This window comes from Ostrea edulis, chromosome 8 (assembly GCF_947568905.1).
Source record: "Ostrea edulis chromosome 8, xbOstEdul1.1, whole genome shotgun sequence".
NCBI lineage: Eukaryota > Metazoa > Mollusca > Bivalvia > Ostreida > Ostreidae > Ostrea > Ostrea edulis.
In genome coordinates, this window is record NC_079171.1 from 19,017,461 (window position 1) to 19,033,865 (window position 16,405).

General features: G+C 35.0%; 1 protein-coding gene across 3 annotated transcripts in view; it reads right to left on the reverse strand.

The window, feature by feature from the left end:
* The window catches only part of LOC125662336 (uncharacterized), a 39,337-nt gene extending 23,051 nt beyond the window's left edge, over positions 1–16,286 (reverse strand). Inside the window, exons 1-6 of one of the 3 annotated variants that reach the window (XR_008797947.1) lie at positions 16,218–16,286; positions 10,660–10,713; positions 10,390–10,481; positions 9,778–9,849; positions 3,474–3,639; positions 1,676–1,771 (exon numbers count right to left, since the gene is read on the reverse strand). Coding sequence is in view for 2 of the 3 variants with exons in the window: in XM_056147077.1 (XP_056003052.1) it covers positions 1,676–1,771; positions 3,474–3,639; positions 9,778–9,849; positions 10,390–10,481; positions 10,660–10,713; positions 16,218–16,233 (496 nt within the window). In the remaining variant the exon portion in view is untranslated. The remainder of the gene's footprint in view (positions 1–1,675; positions 1,772–3,473; positions 3,640–9,777; positions 9,850–10,389; positions 10,482–10,659; positions 10,714–16,217) is intronic. The other 2 variants (XM_056147077.1, XM_056147078.1) reach the window with 2 other exon arrangements.
* Between the last annotated feature and the right edge of the window lie 119 nt (positions 16,287–16,405).

A 16,405-nucleotide genomic window follows, 5' to 3' on the forward strand; every position in this document is an offset into this window, starting at 1 on the left:
AATATATGCATATTAATTAAAAGTATGTTACAATACTGATAATGTCTCACACATTGCTTTAATTTTATTAAAGTTTATCCGAAATTCCTAATATAATGTCTATATAATTCGAGTTATGAGTGTTACATTTCTTAAGTACTTTATGATATGTTAGCAATTCATATTTTATATGTTGTTTAACTCTTTCTTGTGTTTCATTTTTGCTATTGAGTCTACATAACATTTTGAATTTGTATATACGATAAGCAATGAAAGAAATTAAAATATTAAGAACTGATATTTTGTCATTTGTTTCCTGATAGAAGCCAATAACAATATGTTTCCAGCTAATTTCAAATTTTAATGAGGAACTTATCAAATTCCAAATATCTTTGACATTTGAACAATCAAATATTAAATGTTTACAATTTTCTGTTTCATTTGGACATGAGTTGCATTTACTGCTTATATCTTGGCAGCATTTACTTAAGAATAAATTATTGCTGAGCAAGTTCTTCAGAAGTTTATAGTTGAACTCTGCAACCTTTTTATCAAAAATATTTGCAATTTTATGTCTATATATTTTTACCCATGATGATTTACACTGAATATGAAATTCTCTTTCATAGAATGACTGATAAATAGGTGTACGTGATTTTTTATTGCATAAAATTTTGTAAATTTTTTTTGAAATACCTTTGCTTAAGTCTAATAGTTTGTTACCGTACTGAAAGCGAGGGATTATTGAAGAGTTTGTGATAAATGGAACAATTGAAAGATCATATTTGTTTATAAATTCTCTAAAGACTGAATATAAAATCTTATATTGGCAAATCCAATTACTTTTGTATTTTAAATTATCAAGAAACCATTTAGCAGGTTTTAGACCACTTGAGTCACACATATCTTTGACATAGAGCAGATTACTTTTAATCCAATCAGGGAAATATAGTGTCTTACCTTTATATGTGAATAATTTATTATTCCATATTGGTTGTTGTAAGAATTCTGTAGCTGATAAATGCATTTGTCTATATATATATATATATATATATATATATATATATATATATATACTTACTCTAACAAGAAGACTTAAGCCTTTCGGTTATAAAAGATCATATTTTTATTGTATTGTTTTTATTGTGTCCGAGAAATTTTGTCCGCAAAATTATTCCTGTAAAACATAGGCATTGACAGATTTTGTGGAGGTACTTGCAGTATGAGATGACAGGGCAGTAGTGTTTGGGCTATATGAATGACAGTGTTCACAAAGGTGAAGATAACGAACAGTGCTCAATCTCATAACTCCTATAAGTAATACAAATTAGAGAGTTTGGCAATCATGGACATCTGGACACACCAGAGGTGGAATCAGGTGTCTAGGAGGAGTAAGCATCCCTTGTCGACCGGTCACACCCGCCGTGAGCCCTATATATTGATCAGGTAAAAGGAATCAAAATCAGTCTGCCAAGCACGACCTAACAACAATCTGTATGAAACACATCAGACAACATTTGAGCCAATGATAGGATGCATTGTTTGGCATTGGCAAACTAGATCGTTATAACGACCATTGAATTTGCGAAATGTTGACTTGAAACGAGACTATTGAAACCCTTGCACCATCAACTTGTTTGTCAATAGCCTGCTTCGATTTAAAAACTGACCATAAGCAGAACGAAAGAAAACTTACCTGCAATATGAGATGTAGAGGCTGTGGTTGTTGACAAAGCGGACTTGCTTGTGGTATGAGATATAGAAGCTGGGGTTGTTGGCCCATGTGATGACGCTATAACCATAATAACAAAACTACATTACTGAAAAATAATGATATCAATATGTTTGCACTTTATCGTAGTATCCATTTTATCCGGACATGTGTATCTAATTTCAATCATCTCGATTTCCCTCTAAAATCATGTCAGACAATCAAAAAAAAAAAATTCTTAACCAATCGAGCATCGTTATCGGCCGCCTGGAGGTGGTCCATCATATAGATATTATGGTTTTAGAAAGACGACCGTGATTAACTGCGGGTCTGCATTATAGAATGATATATCAAAAGCCATCATTGTTATCTGATTATTCTATTATATCTAATCATGATTTTGAAAACAACAAGGTATTTTTCTTCGGCATACGGAATCTATTAATTTTCATTACTTTTCCAATTGAGAGACACAATTTACCTGAATGGTTTTCATTCAAGTAATCAGAGTTTGTCGTATTTATAATACCTTTGTGATGCGCTTTCTTTTATTAAATGTTTTCATACATTCATTTTTTTTAAACAAGTCACATGATATAGATATAGTAATGGTAAAGCGTGTGACGTCAGGGTATTCTTATTGAAATCCTCCATGTATTCTCTCATTTTGGTCTCCAACCAAAATTCAAGTAATCTTATGATTTGTATTGTGATTTGACCATTTTTCTAGTCAAGACTCATTTAGGATGAACAGATGACTAGACATTTTCACATCATAGAAGTTGCTTCTTCAATATAAAGCGAAAAACGAAATATTTCTACAATGTATCTAGTGATCAGTCATTGAATAAATTCCTTCGTTAAACACCACTCTGATTCTACGCACAAGTACTCTGAAGTTGTTATTATAAAGATGCTCGAGTTCCTCATTGGCAATATCATTGTAGTCTTTTGTGATTCTATGGGCGTTACCATTACAACCTGTCATTTGAATCAAACGCTGCCTGACGTGTTTCATACCAATTGCTATGCTGTTCTTTATACACATATTTTGACTAAGGATTACTCAGTTTACTTAACCAAGGGCTCACAGGGAGTGTAACCGGTGAATAGAGGATGCTTGCTCCTCCTAGACACCTGTTCCCACCTCTGGTACCGGGTATGACCAGGTGTCCGTGTTTGCTCTATTCTTACTTTTGCATTATATGTTGGAGTTATGAGATTGATCACTGTTTGTTATTTTCACTCCTTCAATGTAATGTAAGGACACGGAAATATGTGTCTCTGTACCTTTTCCCAGGGTACAGTAATTTTTATCTGATTCTGACCCATTCTATTAACGTTAGAGGGCATGCTTGTAGTTATTTCTATCATATAGAGACGTCACTAGCTTTAAGAAGCTCAAGGTTTATCATCTCATTTACTTTCAAAAACCGAAAGACAAATTACATTTTGATAAATTCCCGCGATGGTTATCCTACAGATATAGATTAAGTCAAGTGTATTTATACGCGGTGAATTAACATATTTCAAGAGTTGAAAGTCTATGAAATATCAATCTTCAGTTTTGGTTACATAATGTAGCAAAATGTTACGATAAACGGGATGAATTTAAATATTGTGAATTATTGACTTTAAAATCAAAATCTGATTCGGATCTGTTTTACATATTCACATTTGCATTGTTCAAAACGCCTACATCTGACCTTAACATACAAGCAGCATTCGTACATGCTTTCATTTCTGTCACATATATACAGATTTGCACTAAATGCCAACACACCACCTGATTTGCAGGGAAGCGAATTGCATGGATGGTTTCCCCCCACGTTTGAGCAACACTTGATGCAGGAGTAGGAGACGACATCTCGTCGACCTATTAGATTTCCGGTCAGTGGGGACGAAGTCGATGTACTTGAACCAAATTCGGAGGACAGGAATGTACAAACCTACAACAGTATGATACGACACTTTTTTTCTTTTTAATGAACACTCGTAGTTATATACGTATTTGATGTTACATGTACGAACATTCGTTCTGTGATTTATACTATACCTATAAACATGTACGAACATTCGTTCTGTGATTTACACTGTGCCTATAAACATGTACGAACATTCGTTCTGTGATTTACACTGTGCCTATAAACATGTACGAACATTCGTCTGTGATTTACACTTTGCCTATAAATATTTCTTAACACCACCTCTGTTTTTCCAGCAAGTTTTTGATCCTGTTTGGCATTAAATTAATGTTCCCCCATGCAGTTTAATGACGACGCTGACTGAATTGGCTCAATTGGATGTTGGGCACAGAATGTTGTAGGTCTTGCTGTCCATAATACACCACAGATCCAGATCCTGGATACTGAACCAACTTTCGTTCATCATGATCAATCCTACCATTCCTTTTCTGTCAATTATGTGCAGGATTTAGTTCTTTCTGAAGTATATGGTCACATAATTTGAGAGTTGGACGAAAGTGAAGTTTGGAAAACCCATGACCTCCCCTTACACCCTATACCATAAGTTTGGCTGGCGTCTGGTACATGTACCTCGTGTTGCTAGGACGCCCACACAACATCACCATGTACGTAATAATGTTTGGAGGTACTTTGTAGATTCATTACTAAAGATGTAATTCTTCCAGGCTTCAGTCGTCTAATATTTGTGCTACATGACTTACATTAAAGCTTGAACTCTTTGCAGCATTTTCCCGTTGATATTCCTTTCTTGTATATTTTCTTCTTTACTTACCCCTATTTTTTATGGACGCCTGGGTGGTCAGTTAACAATTGATTTTGCTCTCGCCTCCATCTCCTTTCTATTATTTATCTCTCACTATTACACAGTTCCTAATACTTAGTTCTCCTTTCTATTATCCATTTCTCACTATTACACAGTTCCTGAAACTTAATTCTTCTTTCTATTATCCATCTCTCACTATTACACAGTTCCTAACACTTAATTCTCCTTTCTATTATCCATCTCTCACTATTACACAGTTCCTGACACTTAATTCTCCTTCCTATTATCCATCTCTCACTATTACACAGTTCCTAACCCTTAATTCTCCTTTCTATTATCCATCTCTCACTATTACACAGTTCCTAACACCTAATTCTCCTTTCTATTATCCATTTCTAACTATTACACAATTCCTGAAACTTAATTCTCCTTTCTATTATCCATCTCTCACTATTACACAGTTCCTGAAACTTAATTCTCCTTTCTATTATCCATCTCTCAATATTACACATTTGCTAACACTTAATTCTCCTTTCTATTATTCATCTCTTATTATTACACAGTTCCTGACACTTTATTCTCCTTTCTATTATCCATCTCTCATTATTACACAGTTCCTGACACTTTGTTCTCCTTTCTATTATCCATCTCTCATTATTACACAGTTCCTGACACTTTATTCTCCTTTCTATTATCCATCTCTCATTATTACACAGTTCCTGACACTTAATTCTCCTTTCTATTATTCATCTCTCATTATTACACAGTTCCTGACACTTTATTCTCCTTTCTATTATCCATCTCTCATTATTACACAGTTCCTGACACTTAATTCTCCTTTCTATTATCCATCTCTCATTATTACACAGTTCCTGACACGTAATTCTCCTTTCTATTATCCATCTCTCATTATTACACAGTTCCTGACACTTTATTCTCCTTTCTATTATCCATCTCTCATTATTACACAGTTCCTGACACTTAATTCTCCTTTCTATTATCCATCTCTCACTATTACACAGTTCCTGACACTTAATTCTCCTTTCTATTATCCATCTCTCGCTATTACACAGTTCCTGACACTTAATTCTTCTTTCTATTATCCATCTCTCACTATTACACAGTTCCTGACACCTAATTTTCCTTTCTATTATCCATCTCTCACTATTACACAGTTCCTGACACTTAATTCTCCTTTCTATTATCCATCTCTCATTATTACACAGTTCCTGACACTTAATTCTCCTTTCTATTATCCATCTCTCATTATTACACAGTTCCTGACACTTAATTCTCCTTTCTATTATCCATCTCTCACTATTACACAGTTCCTGACACCTAATTCTCCTTTCTATTATCCATCTCTCACTATTACACAGTTCCTAACACTTAATTCTCCTTTCTATTATCCATCTTTCGCTATTACACAGTTCTTAACACTCAATTCTCCTTTCTATTATCCATCTCTCACTATTACACAGTCTATAACACTTAATTCTCCTTTCTATTATCCATCTCTCATTATTACACAGTTCCTAACACTTAATTCTCCTTTCTATTATCCATCTCTCACTATTACACAGTTCCTGACACCTAATTCTCCTTTCTATTATCCATCTCTCACTATTACACAGTTCCTGACACCTAATTCTCCTTTCTATTATCCATCTCTCACTATTACACAGTTCCTAACACCTAATTCTCCTTTCTATTATCCATTTCTCACTATTACACAGTTTCTAACACTTAATTCTCCTTTCTATTATCCATCTCTCACTATTACACAGTTCCTGACACTTAATTCTCCTTTCTATTACCCATTTCTCACTATTACACAGTTCCTGACACTTAATTCTCCTTTCTAATATCCATCTCTCATTATTACACAGTCTATAACACTTAATTCTCCTTTCTATTATCCATCTCTCGCTATTACACAGTTCCTGACACTTAATTCTTCTTTCTATTATCCATCTCTCGCTATTACACAGTTCCTGACACTTAATTCTTCTTTCTATTATCCATCTCTCACTATTACACAGTTCCTAACACCTAATTCTCCTTTCTATTATTCATCTCTCACTATTACACAGTTCCTGACACTTAATTCTCCTTTCTATTATCCATCTCTCACTATTACACAGTTCCTGACCCTTAATTCTCCTTTCTATTATCCATTTCTCACTATTACACAGTTCCTAACCCTTAATTCTCCTTTCTATTATCCATCTCTCACTATTACACAGTTCCTAACACTTAATTCTCCTTTCTATTATCCATCTCTCATTATTACACAGTTCCTGACACTTAATTCTCCTTTCTATTATCCATCTCTCACTATTACACAGTTCCTGACACTTAATTCTCCTTTCTATTATCCATCTCTCACTATTACACAGTTCCTGACACTTAATTCTCCTTTCTATTATCCATCTCTCACTATTACACAGTTCCTGACCCTTAATTCTCCTTTCTATTATCCATTTCTCACTATTACACAGTTCCTAACCCTTAATTCTCCTTTCTATTATCCATCTCTCATTATTACACAGTTCCTGACACTTAATTCTCCTTTCTATTATCCATCTCTCATTATTACACAGTTCCTGACACTTAATTCTCCTTTCTATTATCCATCTCTCGCTATTACACAGTTCCTGACACTTAATTCTCCTTTCTATTATCCATCTCTCGCTATTACACAGTTCCTGACACTTAATTCTCCTTTCTATTATCCATCTCTCATTATTACACAGTTCCCGACACTTAATTCTCCTTTCTATTACCCATCTCTCACTATTACACAGTTCCTGACACTTAATTCTCCTTTCTATTATCCATCTCTCACTATTACACAGTTCCTAACACCTAATTCTCCTTTCTATTAGCCATCTCTCATTATTACACAGTTCCTGACACTTAATTCTCCTTTCTATTATCCATCTCTCACTATTACACAGTTCCTAACACCTAATTCTCCTTTCTATTAGCCATCTCTCATTATTACACAGTTCCTGACACTTAATTCTCCTTTCTATTATCCATCTCTCACTATTACACAGTTCCTGACACTTAATTCTCCTTTCTATTATCCATCTCTCACTATTACACAGTTCCTGACACTTAATTCTCCTTTCTATTATCCATCTCTCATTATTACACAGTTCCTGACACTTAATTCTCCTTTCTATTATCCATCTCTCATTATTACACAGTTCCTGACACTTAATTCTCCTTTCTATTATCCATCTCTCATTATTACACAGTCTATAACACTTAATTCTCCATTCTATTATCCATCTCTCGCTATTACACAGTTCCTGACACTTAATTCTCCTTTCTATTACCCATCTCTCACTATTACACAATTCCTGACACTTAATTCTTCTTTCTATTATCCATCTCTCGCTATTACACAGTTCCTGACACTTAATTCTTCTTTCTATTATCCATCTCTCACTATTACACAGTTCCTAACACCTAATTCTCCTTTCTATTATCCATCTCTCACTATTACACAGTTCCTGACACTTAATTCTCCTTTCTATTATCCATCTCTCACTATTACACAGTTCCTGACCCTTAATTCTCCTTTCTATTATCCATTTCTCACTATTACACAGTTCCTAACCCTTAATTCTCCTTTCTATTATCCATCTCTCACTATTACACAGTTCCTAACACTTAATTCTCCTTTCTATTATCCATCTCTCATTATTACACAGTTCCTGACACTTAATTCTCCTTTCTATTATCCATCTCTCACTATTACACAGTTCCTAACACTTAATTCTCCTTTCTATTATCCATCTTTCGCTATTACACAGTTCTTAACACTCAATTCTCCTTTCTATTATCCATCTCTCACTATTACACAGTCTATAACACTTAATTCTCCTTTCTATTATCCATCTCTCATTATTACACAGTTCCTAACACTTAATTCTCCTTTCTATTATCCATCTCTCACTATTACACAGTTCCTGACACCTAATTCTCCTTTCTATTATCCATCTCTCACTATTACACAGTTCCTAACACCTAATTCTCCTTTCTATTAGCCATCTCTCATTATTACACAGTTCCTGACACTTAATTCTCCTTTCTATTATCCATCTCTCACTATTACACAGTTCCTGACACTTAATTCTCCTTTCTATTATCCATCTCTCACTATTACACAGTTCCTGACACTTAATTCTCCTTTCTATTATCCATCTCTCATTATTACACAGTTCCTGACACTTAATTCTCCTTTCTATTATCCATCTCTCATTATTACACAGTTCCTGACACTTAATTCTCCTTTCTATTATCCATCTCTCATTATTACACAGTCTATAACACTTAATTCTCCATTCTATTATCCATCTCTCGCTATTACACAGTTCCTGACACTTAATTCTCCTTTCTATTACCCATCTCTCACTATTACACAATTCCTGACACTTAATTCTCCTTTCTATTATCCATCTCTCACTATTACACAGTTCCTAACACCTAATTCTCCTTTCTATTATCCATCTTTCACTATTACACAGTTCCTGACACTTAATTCTCCTTTCTATTATCCATCTCTCATTATTACACAGTCTATAACACTTAATTCTCCTTTCTATTATCCATCTCTCATTATTACACAGTTCCTGACACTTAATTCTCCTTTCTATTATCCATCTCTCACTATTACACAGTTCCTGACACTTAATTCTCCTTTCTATTATCCATCTCTCATTATTACACAGTTCCTGACACTTAATTCTCCTTTCTATTATCCATCTCTCACTATTACACAGTTCCTGACACTTAATTCTCCTTTCTATTATCCATCTCTCACTATTACACAGTTCCTAACACTTAATTCTCCACTAACATGGCTATAGCTTACACTCTTCTATTGATTTTATCGGCACTCGGCTTTTCCATAGAAATTGTCTTTTTTTTTTCATGATATGAATTTGACTACACTTTTTGGCACACTGTTTTTCCCTATAATAGCTCTAAAACTTCATTGCTATTTCAGATTTCAAACATTTCGGTTGAGCATCACTGAAGAGACATTATTTGTCGAAATGCGCATCTGGTGCATCAAAATTGGTACCGGATAAGTTTTATTTTATTACGTCAAATAAATTCTCAAGCCCTGGATTCTTTAGACATCAGGAATCACAGACCGCTTTCGTCATTCATTTCATCATTAATCCGTTTTTACTAAGCCTTTCAATCAAGTAAGGAAAATATTAAAACATAACTGAAGCCATGTTATTATTTCTTGTTTTGTAAGTGATATACCCTTAGTTACTTCAAAGAATCTCACAGTTCCAGTACTGATTACCTACCTGCTTTGAAATACACCCTGACGTGTGTCGTGTAATTCCATTTCCGTCAACACTATCCGAGGTGTAACATATCTTGGAAAAACAAAAACAAAAGAATTACTTAAATTTCCTTGATTTCTTTTTCAAATGACATATTCAATTTTTGATACGATTGTCCAGGACTGACAAAAATACTGAAGAGTAGACGTCAGTGTGGATATCAAGAGATTAAAAGAAACGTTGAAAATCCAAGAAAAAAAATCACAGCTGACTTCAGATAAAAAAAATGTCAAAAGTATTTTTTTAATTTACTGGGTGGGTGTAACTACAAACATTCACGCTCACGCAATACCCAATACATTCAAAATTTACATTGACAAAAAGATCACTTGTCAAAATAAAGATTTGCATAACAATTTGTGCATCTACACTCGATTTTCTTTGAAAACATTACCTCCAAGTTTCATAAGCATTGACATCACAAATTGTTCGATAACGAAGCACGCGTTGTATAAAATACATAGGGAAAACAAACAAATATACAAAAAGTTTAGAAATTAAATTCCTCTTGATTCTGACTTCAATTTTATAACATAAAGTTGGTGGATTACTACATATATGGTATCGATATACCTCATTCTGTCTACAGGTTGTTTTGATCGTGGAACACCCCGAGTAGTCCGTCACATTATTGCAAGTATAGCAAGTTTCTGTAGCCTGGCATCCTGTTCATTTAGATGAATAAAATACAAAATGTTATTTTGTGTGGATCAGCTAAAAATGAGATTTCCCTGACAACATTTTGACGGTACCTCAAATCCTCTGGACATCCAAGTGTAGCTTCACCAAACAGGCTACATGTTAATTAGTGACGTAAATACTATAGTGGGTTGATTTACTCACCTCCACCCCAATTCACTATTACAAGTGAAATAATTCCAAATGATAGTGTAAAACCTGCAAATGCATTTAAAATACAATCAGATGGAATTCACGATGCATTGTTATTATATCTACATACATGTGTGTATAAGGTCACGCTAGCCAAGCTAATTTTTCCAAAACTGAGAGGTCTCGAGTTCGATTCTCGATTCCGGTCCCGCGTAAGACCTAAAACATTTACCTTAAGTAGAATTTGGCTTTGCCTCGCCTTCTATGGACTTGACCAGCCCGACATATTCCCGTAGACAGTCAGTAACAAACTTACTAACAAATAATATATACACAACACTTTGAAATACATAATATTTTGACTGAGAAAGGCACAAACAGGAATCAAAAAATTATTGGAGACCAGAGACAGATTTGCGATTAATTTTGTATCATTTTTCAATACACAAAATAATTCTTATGGTATTTGTATAATAATAATAATAAAAAAAAACGAGTACACAATACTTTTGGGAATGGACCTAAATACTTAGCAGAGCTTAAACATGTAAATACATCATCATGTACATGTAGCTATCAATGAAAATTTTCATATTCAAGGTGAAGATCTCTCACGTTGATATTGAACAGAGATGAGAGGTCCCTAGATCATGAGAGTAAGCAGGGGCTAATATAAAAGAGAGGGACCTAGATCATGAGAGTAAGCAGGAGCTAATATAAAAGAGAGGGACCTAGATCATGAGAGTAAGCAGGGGCTAATATAAAAGAGAGGTCCCTAGATCATGAGAGTGAGCAGGGGCTAATATAAAAGAGAGGTCCCTAGATCATGAGAGTAAGCAGGAGCTAATATAAAAGAGAGGTCCCTAGATCATGAGAGTAAGCAGGAGCTAATATAAAAGAGAGGTCCCTAGATCATGAGAGTAAGCAGGGGCTAATATAAAAGAGAGGTCCCTAGATCATGAGAGTACGCAGGGGCTAATATAAAAGCTGTATACAATATTTTCAACTTTTTGTTTTTCTAATTTATCTAAGGAATGAATTTAATTTGTTTTTATATTCTATATAATATGAATTGGTTTGGGCAGTTTACGCATATAAACCGCGAACTTTCAGGAATGAAAAAATAATACTTGTATACACTGCACACAACAACTAAAATAAAGAAAATAAATTCGTTCAGTCACTTCAATTTCTTGTCAAAATCGGTTTTTATGCTGCTTTAAATAATTCACGGCTTAATGACCGTTCTATAGGAACAGTTAATCTCGGCTGAATATTTGGACTGACGCCTTCACCGAATCTCGGAGCAGTCCTTCATAATTCATGTCTGGAAATTTACTTTCAGCTTCAGCCAATTCTAGCAATTAATGTGCACTTAGGCGACACTGCTGTTCGCTTCAGTTAAGTGATTTGACTGTTAAACTAACTCTCTATCACTATTAATGCTGTATTACTTACCGTCTAAATATGTAAATTCCATAAAATAAACCATCACTAATTTTTCCGTTCAAATGCAATCTCTACCCAGAATTGTCGTTTCTTGCTCTCACTTACACCTCTGTTAACGTCTCAAAATAAGCAATGTTATTCCACATGTAAATCTCTCACTTACACCTCTGTTAACGCCTCAAAATAAGCAATGTTATTCCACATGTAAATCTCTCACTTACACCTCTGTTAACGTCTCAAAATAAGCAATGTTATTCCACATGTAAATCTCTCACTTACACCTCTGTTAACGTCTCAAAATAAGCAATGTTATTCCACATGTAAATCTCTCACTTACACCTCTGTTAACGCCTCAAAATAAGCAATGTTATTCCACATGTAAATCTCTCACTTACACCTCTGTTAACGCCTCAAAATAAGCAATGTTATTCCACATGTAAATATCTCACTTACACCTCTGTTAACGCCTCAAAATAAGCAATGTTATTCCACATGTAAATCTCTCACTTACACCTCTGTTAACGTCTCAAAATAAGCAATGTTATTCCACATGTAAATCTCTCACTTACACCTCTGTTAACGCCTCAAAATAAGCAATGTTATTCCACATGTAAATCTCTCACTTACACCTCTGTTAACATCTCAAAATAATCAATGTTATTCCACATGTAAATCCACTTCTTTTTTTACGGCTAATAAAACTAAGAACTATTTTTTAAAATATCGGGAAAATGTAGGACAAGCAACTATTTGTAGATTTTTTTCCATTACTATATATTCTTCATGTACCTATGTATAGGCCTGGTGCTATAGAACTCCCCAATATCCACGTTTCAACTCAAATCATTGCTTCTTGTGTCACAAAAAGACTTGACATCTGCTCAATATTTATTTATTTACGTATATGTTTGCAACTGAAGTCAAAACCACACTTTATTTGAGCATATGTGCCATTTTACAAAAATCTTGTAAAACCCTTGGGACGTTGACAGAGGTGTAAGTGAGTGTAAGGAACGATAACTCTGGGTAGAGATTGGTTCAAATGAAGACTTTTATGGCGCAATATTTTATCTCCCAAAATTGAAGAGTCCCTATAGTTTGTTTTTTGAATTAGCGAAATGCAAGTAGGTATGTAGAGATACGATGTATCAGTAACTAGATAAAGCAGACTATAAGAACTCTTCAATTCCGAGAGATAAAATATTGTGCCAAGGAAATCTGAACATTTGAACGGAAAATGTAGCGCCTGTTTTCACTTTGGGATTTTTATACCTAAATGGTAAGTAATACAGCATTGATAGTGATAGAGAGTTAGTTTAACAGTCAAATCACTTAACTGAAGCGAACAGCAGTGTCACCTAAGTGCACATTAATTGTTAGAATTGGCTGAAGCTGAAAGTAAATTTCCAGACATGAATTATGAAGGACTGCTCCGAGATTCGGTGAAGGCGTCAGTCAAAATATTCAGCCGAGCCGAATCTCAACCGAGATTATAGGAACAGTATCGGGGGGGTTGGGGGGGGGGGGGGGGTTACTCACTTCAGTATGGAATACGTGAGGTTTGCAAAAATTAAACTCCAAAATAAGAACGAAATCAAAAACTTGTACATAGTATAAACTCTATATACATATGTGTCTGTGTTATTTTTCTCCAGCCTCATATCTTTACTCTCTCTACATGTATTTTGAATACTCTCAATTTGGTGTTGCTTAATTTTTGCACTCAACTTTCTTTCACTCAAGCAAAACATATGCTGACATGCACGTGGTTTTTTTTCTTTTCATTTTCTACATTTTTCAGCAAACGAGGAAAATCCGTCTGAATGACGGCATGCTCCCAAAATCTATATATATATACATTACTCTATAGCACATTATCCATTAGAGCATGTAGTTTCACAAACTTGTTTGATCGATATGAACTTATTTCCCTCTTCTGATGACCAACTATAAAAGAAACCTACTTTGATCTTTTCCTGCATATCGAACGAGAAAGATTGACTTTTATATTTATATAAAGGATTTTAACAATGATTGTACATGACGTCATAATTCGCAAGTACAAAACATACATGTTCCGTACTTAGATATCTTAATGAACATGGATACTAACAACTCCACTTTATGACTTCAGCGTCTCCATAGCGTCAACTTCCAATACTTATGTAACAAGATTCCATTATCACCTGTATATGGTATTTATGTCTGTCACATGATTCGATACGCAAAAGCTTGTTCTGCATATGATCATTTTAAGTGATTGATTATATCTTGCTTAACGTCTCTCTCAAGAAATTTTCACTCATATGGAGACGTCACCAAGACGGGTGAGAGCTTCAGATTTAGGCCTTTGCTCGGTGCTTACGTCAATTGAGCAGTGAGGGTTCTTTAGCGTGCCACACCTACTGTAACACGGGACATCCGTTTTAAAGGTCATCTCCGAGGACCCGTGACATTCATACCTAATGCTGAGCATTTGGCGATGGAACTGCCACTACCTGTTTTAAAGACTTAGGTTTGTCGCGGCCGGGATTCGAACCCCGGCCTAGTCCGCATGCGGGGCGAACGCTCTAACCTCTAGACTAATCTCGGCTGAGATTCGGCTTGGCTGAATATTTGGATTGACGCTTTCACCGAATCTCGGAGCAGTCCTTCATAATTCATGTCTGGAAATTTACTCCCAGCTTCGGCCGGTTCTAGCAATTAATGTGCACTTAGGTGACACTAGAACCGGCCGAAGCTGAGAGTAAATTTTCAGACATGAATTATGAAGGACTGTTCCGAGATTCGGTGAAGGCGTCAGTCCAAATATTCAGCCAAGCTGAATCTCAGCCAAGATTAACCTCTAGACCACCGTGGCGTTTTTTTTAATCGAGGCAAGACTACTGACAAGCAAGTTGATATTACATGGGTTTCGTTTAAAGTCAGCATTTCGCAAATACATTGTATATCAAATTTGCCAATACAACCTGTCATTGGGTAAAATACTGTCTGACGTATTTCATACCGATTGTTAGGCCGTTCTTAATACACTGATTCTGACTACGGATTACTCCTTTACCTGATCAAAATATAGGGCTTACGGCGGGTGTGACCGGTCGACAAGGAATTCTTACTCCTCCTAGGCACCTGATCCCACCTCTGGTATAACCAGGGGTACGTGTTTGCCCAACTCTTAGTTTTTGTATTCCTCATAGGAATTATGAAATTGATCACTGATCGTTATCTTCACCTTTTCATGATCTTTATCTGAGGCATCCAGTCTTAACCCGATATGTACCGAGTCCTGATCTGATACTTACTGGGTCTTAACCCGATATGTACCGAGTCCTGATGAATCATATATTGTAACCCATATTTGCCGAGTCGCGATCGATTTCTAAACTGGGTATCAGTTTAAGACTGTGTATATCAGATCGAGTTTTGGTAAATATCAGGTAAGATCCAATATCCACCGAGTGTTGAACTGATACCCATCGAGTCGAGCTATTTACAGTCTTAATTTGATATACACCGAGTCTTCAATTGTTGCTCATCGAGTCTTAATCTGATATTCACAGTCTCGATCTGATATCCACTCGATATCAATCTGGTACATCTATTATTATCAAATGGTCGGGGATTTTTTAAGGCTTTCTGATTGGTCCAGATGATCTTTTCTGGTGGGAACCTCAGTAATTTCACCTCAACTTAACTTTGGATGGTTTAATCAGGACTTCCCTATTGACCAACCATAGATTTGTTGACAATTTTATCGACCACCAATCAAATTGTGCGTTTTAAGGCATGTATCGGCCAAGTCAAATTCAAGTCCGCTAATAGCTTTACCAAAAATTACTAATCATGGTCAAATTGCTATCAACTAAAAATTTAAAATTGAGAATAAATTTCATTATGCTTACAGTTCCCACGTTCTGACTGTAGTTATAATATCATAATGTCTTATACTTACACGTCTTTTTATTTGTTGATGGCATTAAAAAATATTGTGAAAACTTGTAAAATTCTTGATCATTTTAATAATAAAGCAGTTATTGACTTTTGATTTGGTCGGATCTGAGATACGTAGTGCCACGAGTAGACCTCATCAAACGTCAGTAATTATATAATGTAAAACTTACTGTTGAAAGTTCTCATTATGTTGTTCACGTAACCAGTCTTCTGGTATCTGAATATTGAATCTTAACCTTCACTGATAAGACTGTTCCATGTCATAGTATAGATGAACAAGGCAATGGTCGTACTTCAAAATTTCATACTGCGATTCCACTTTTTAAAATAGGTGGTTCATTGTCTCTACTTGAATTCG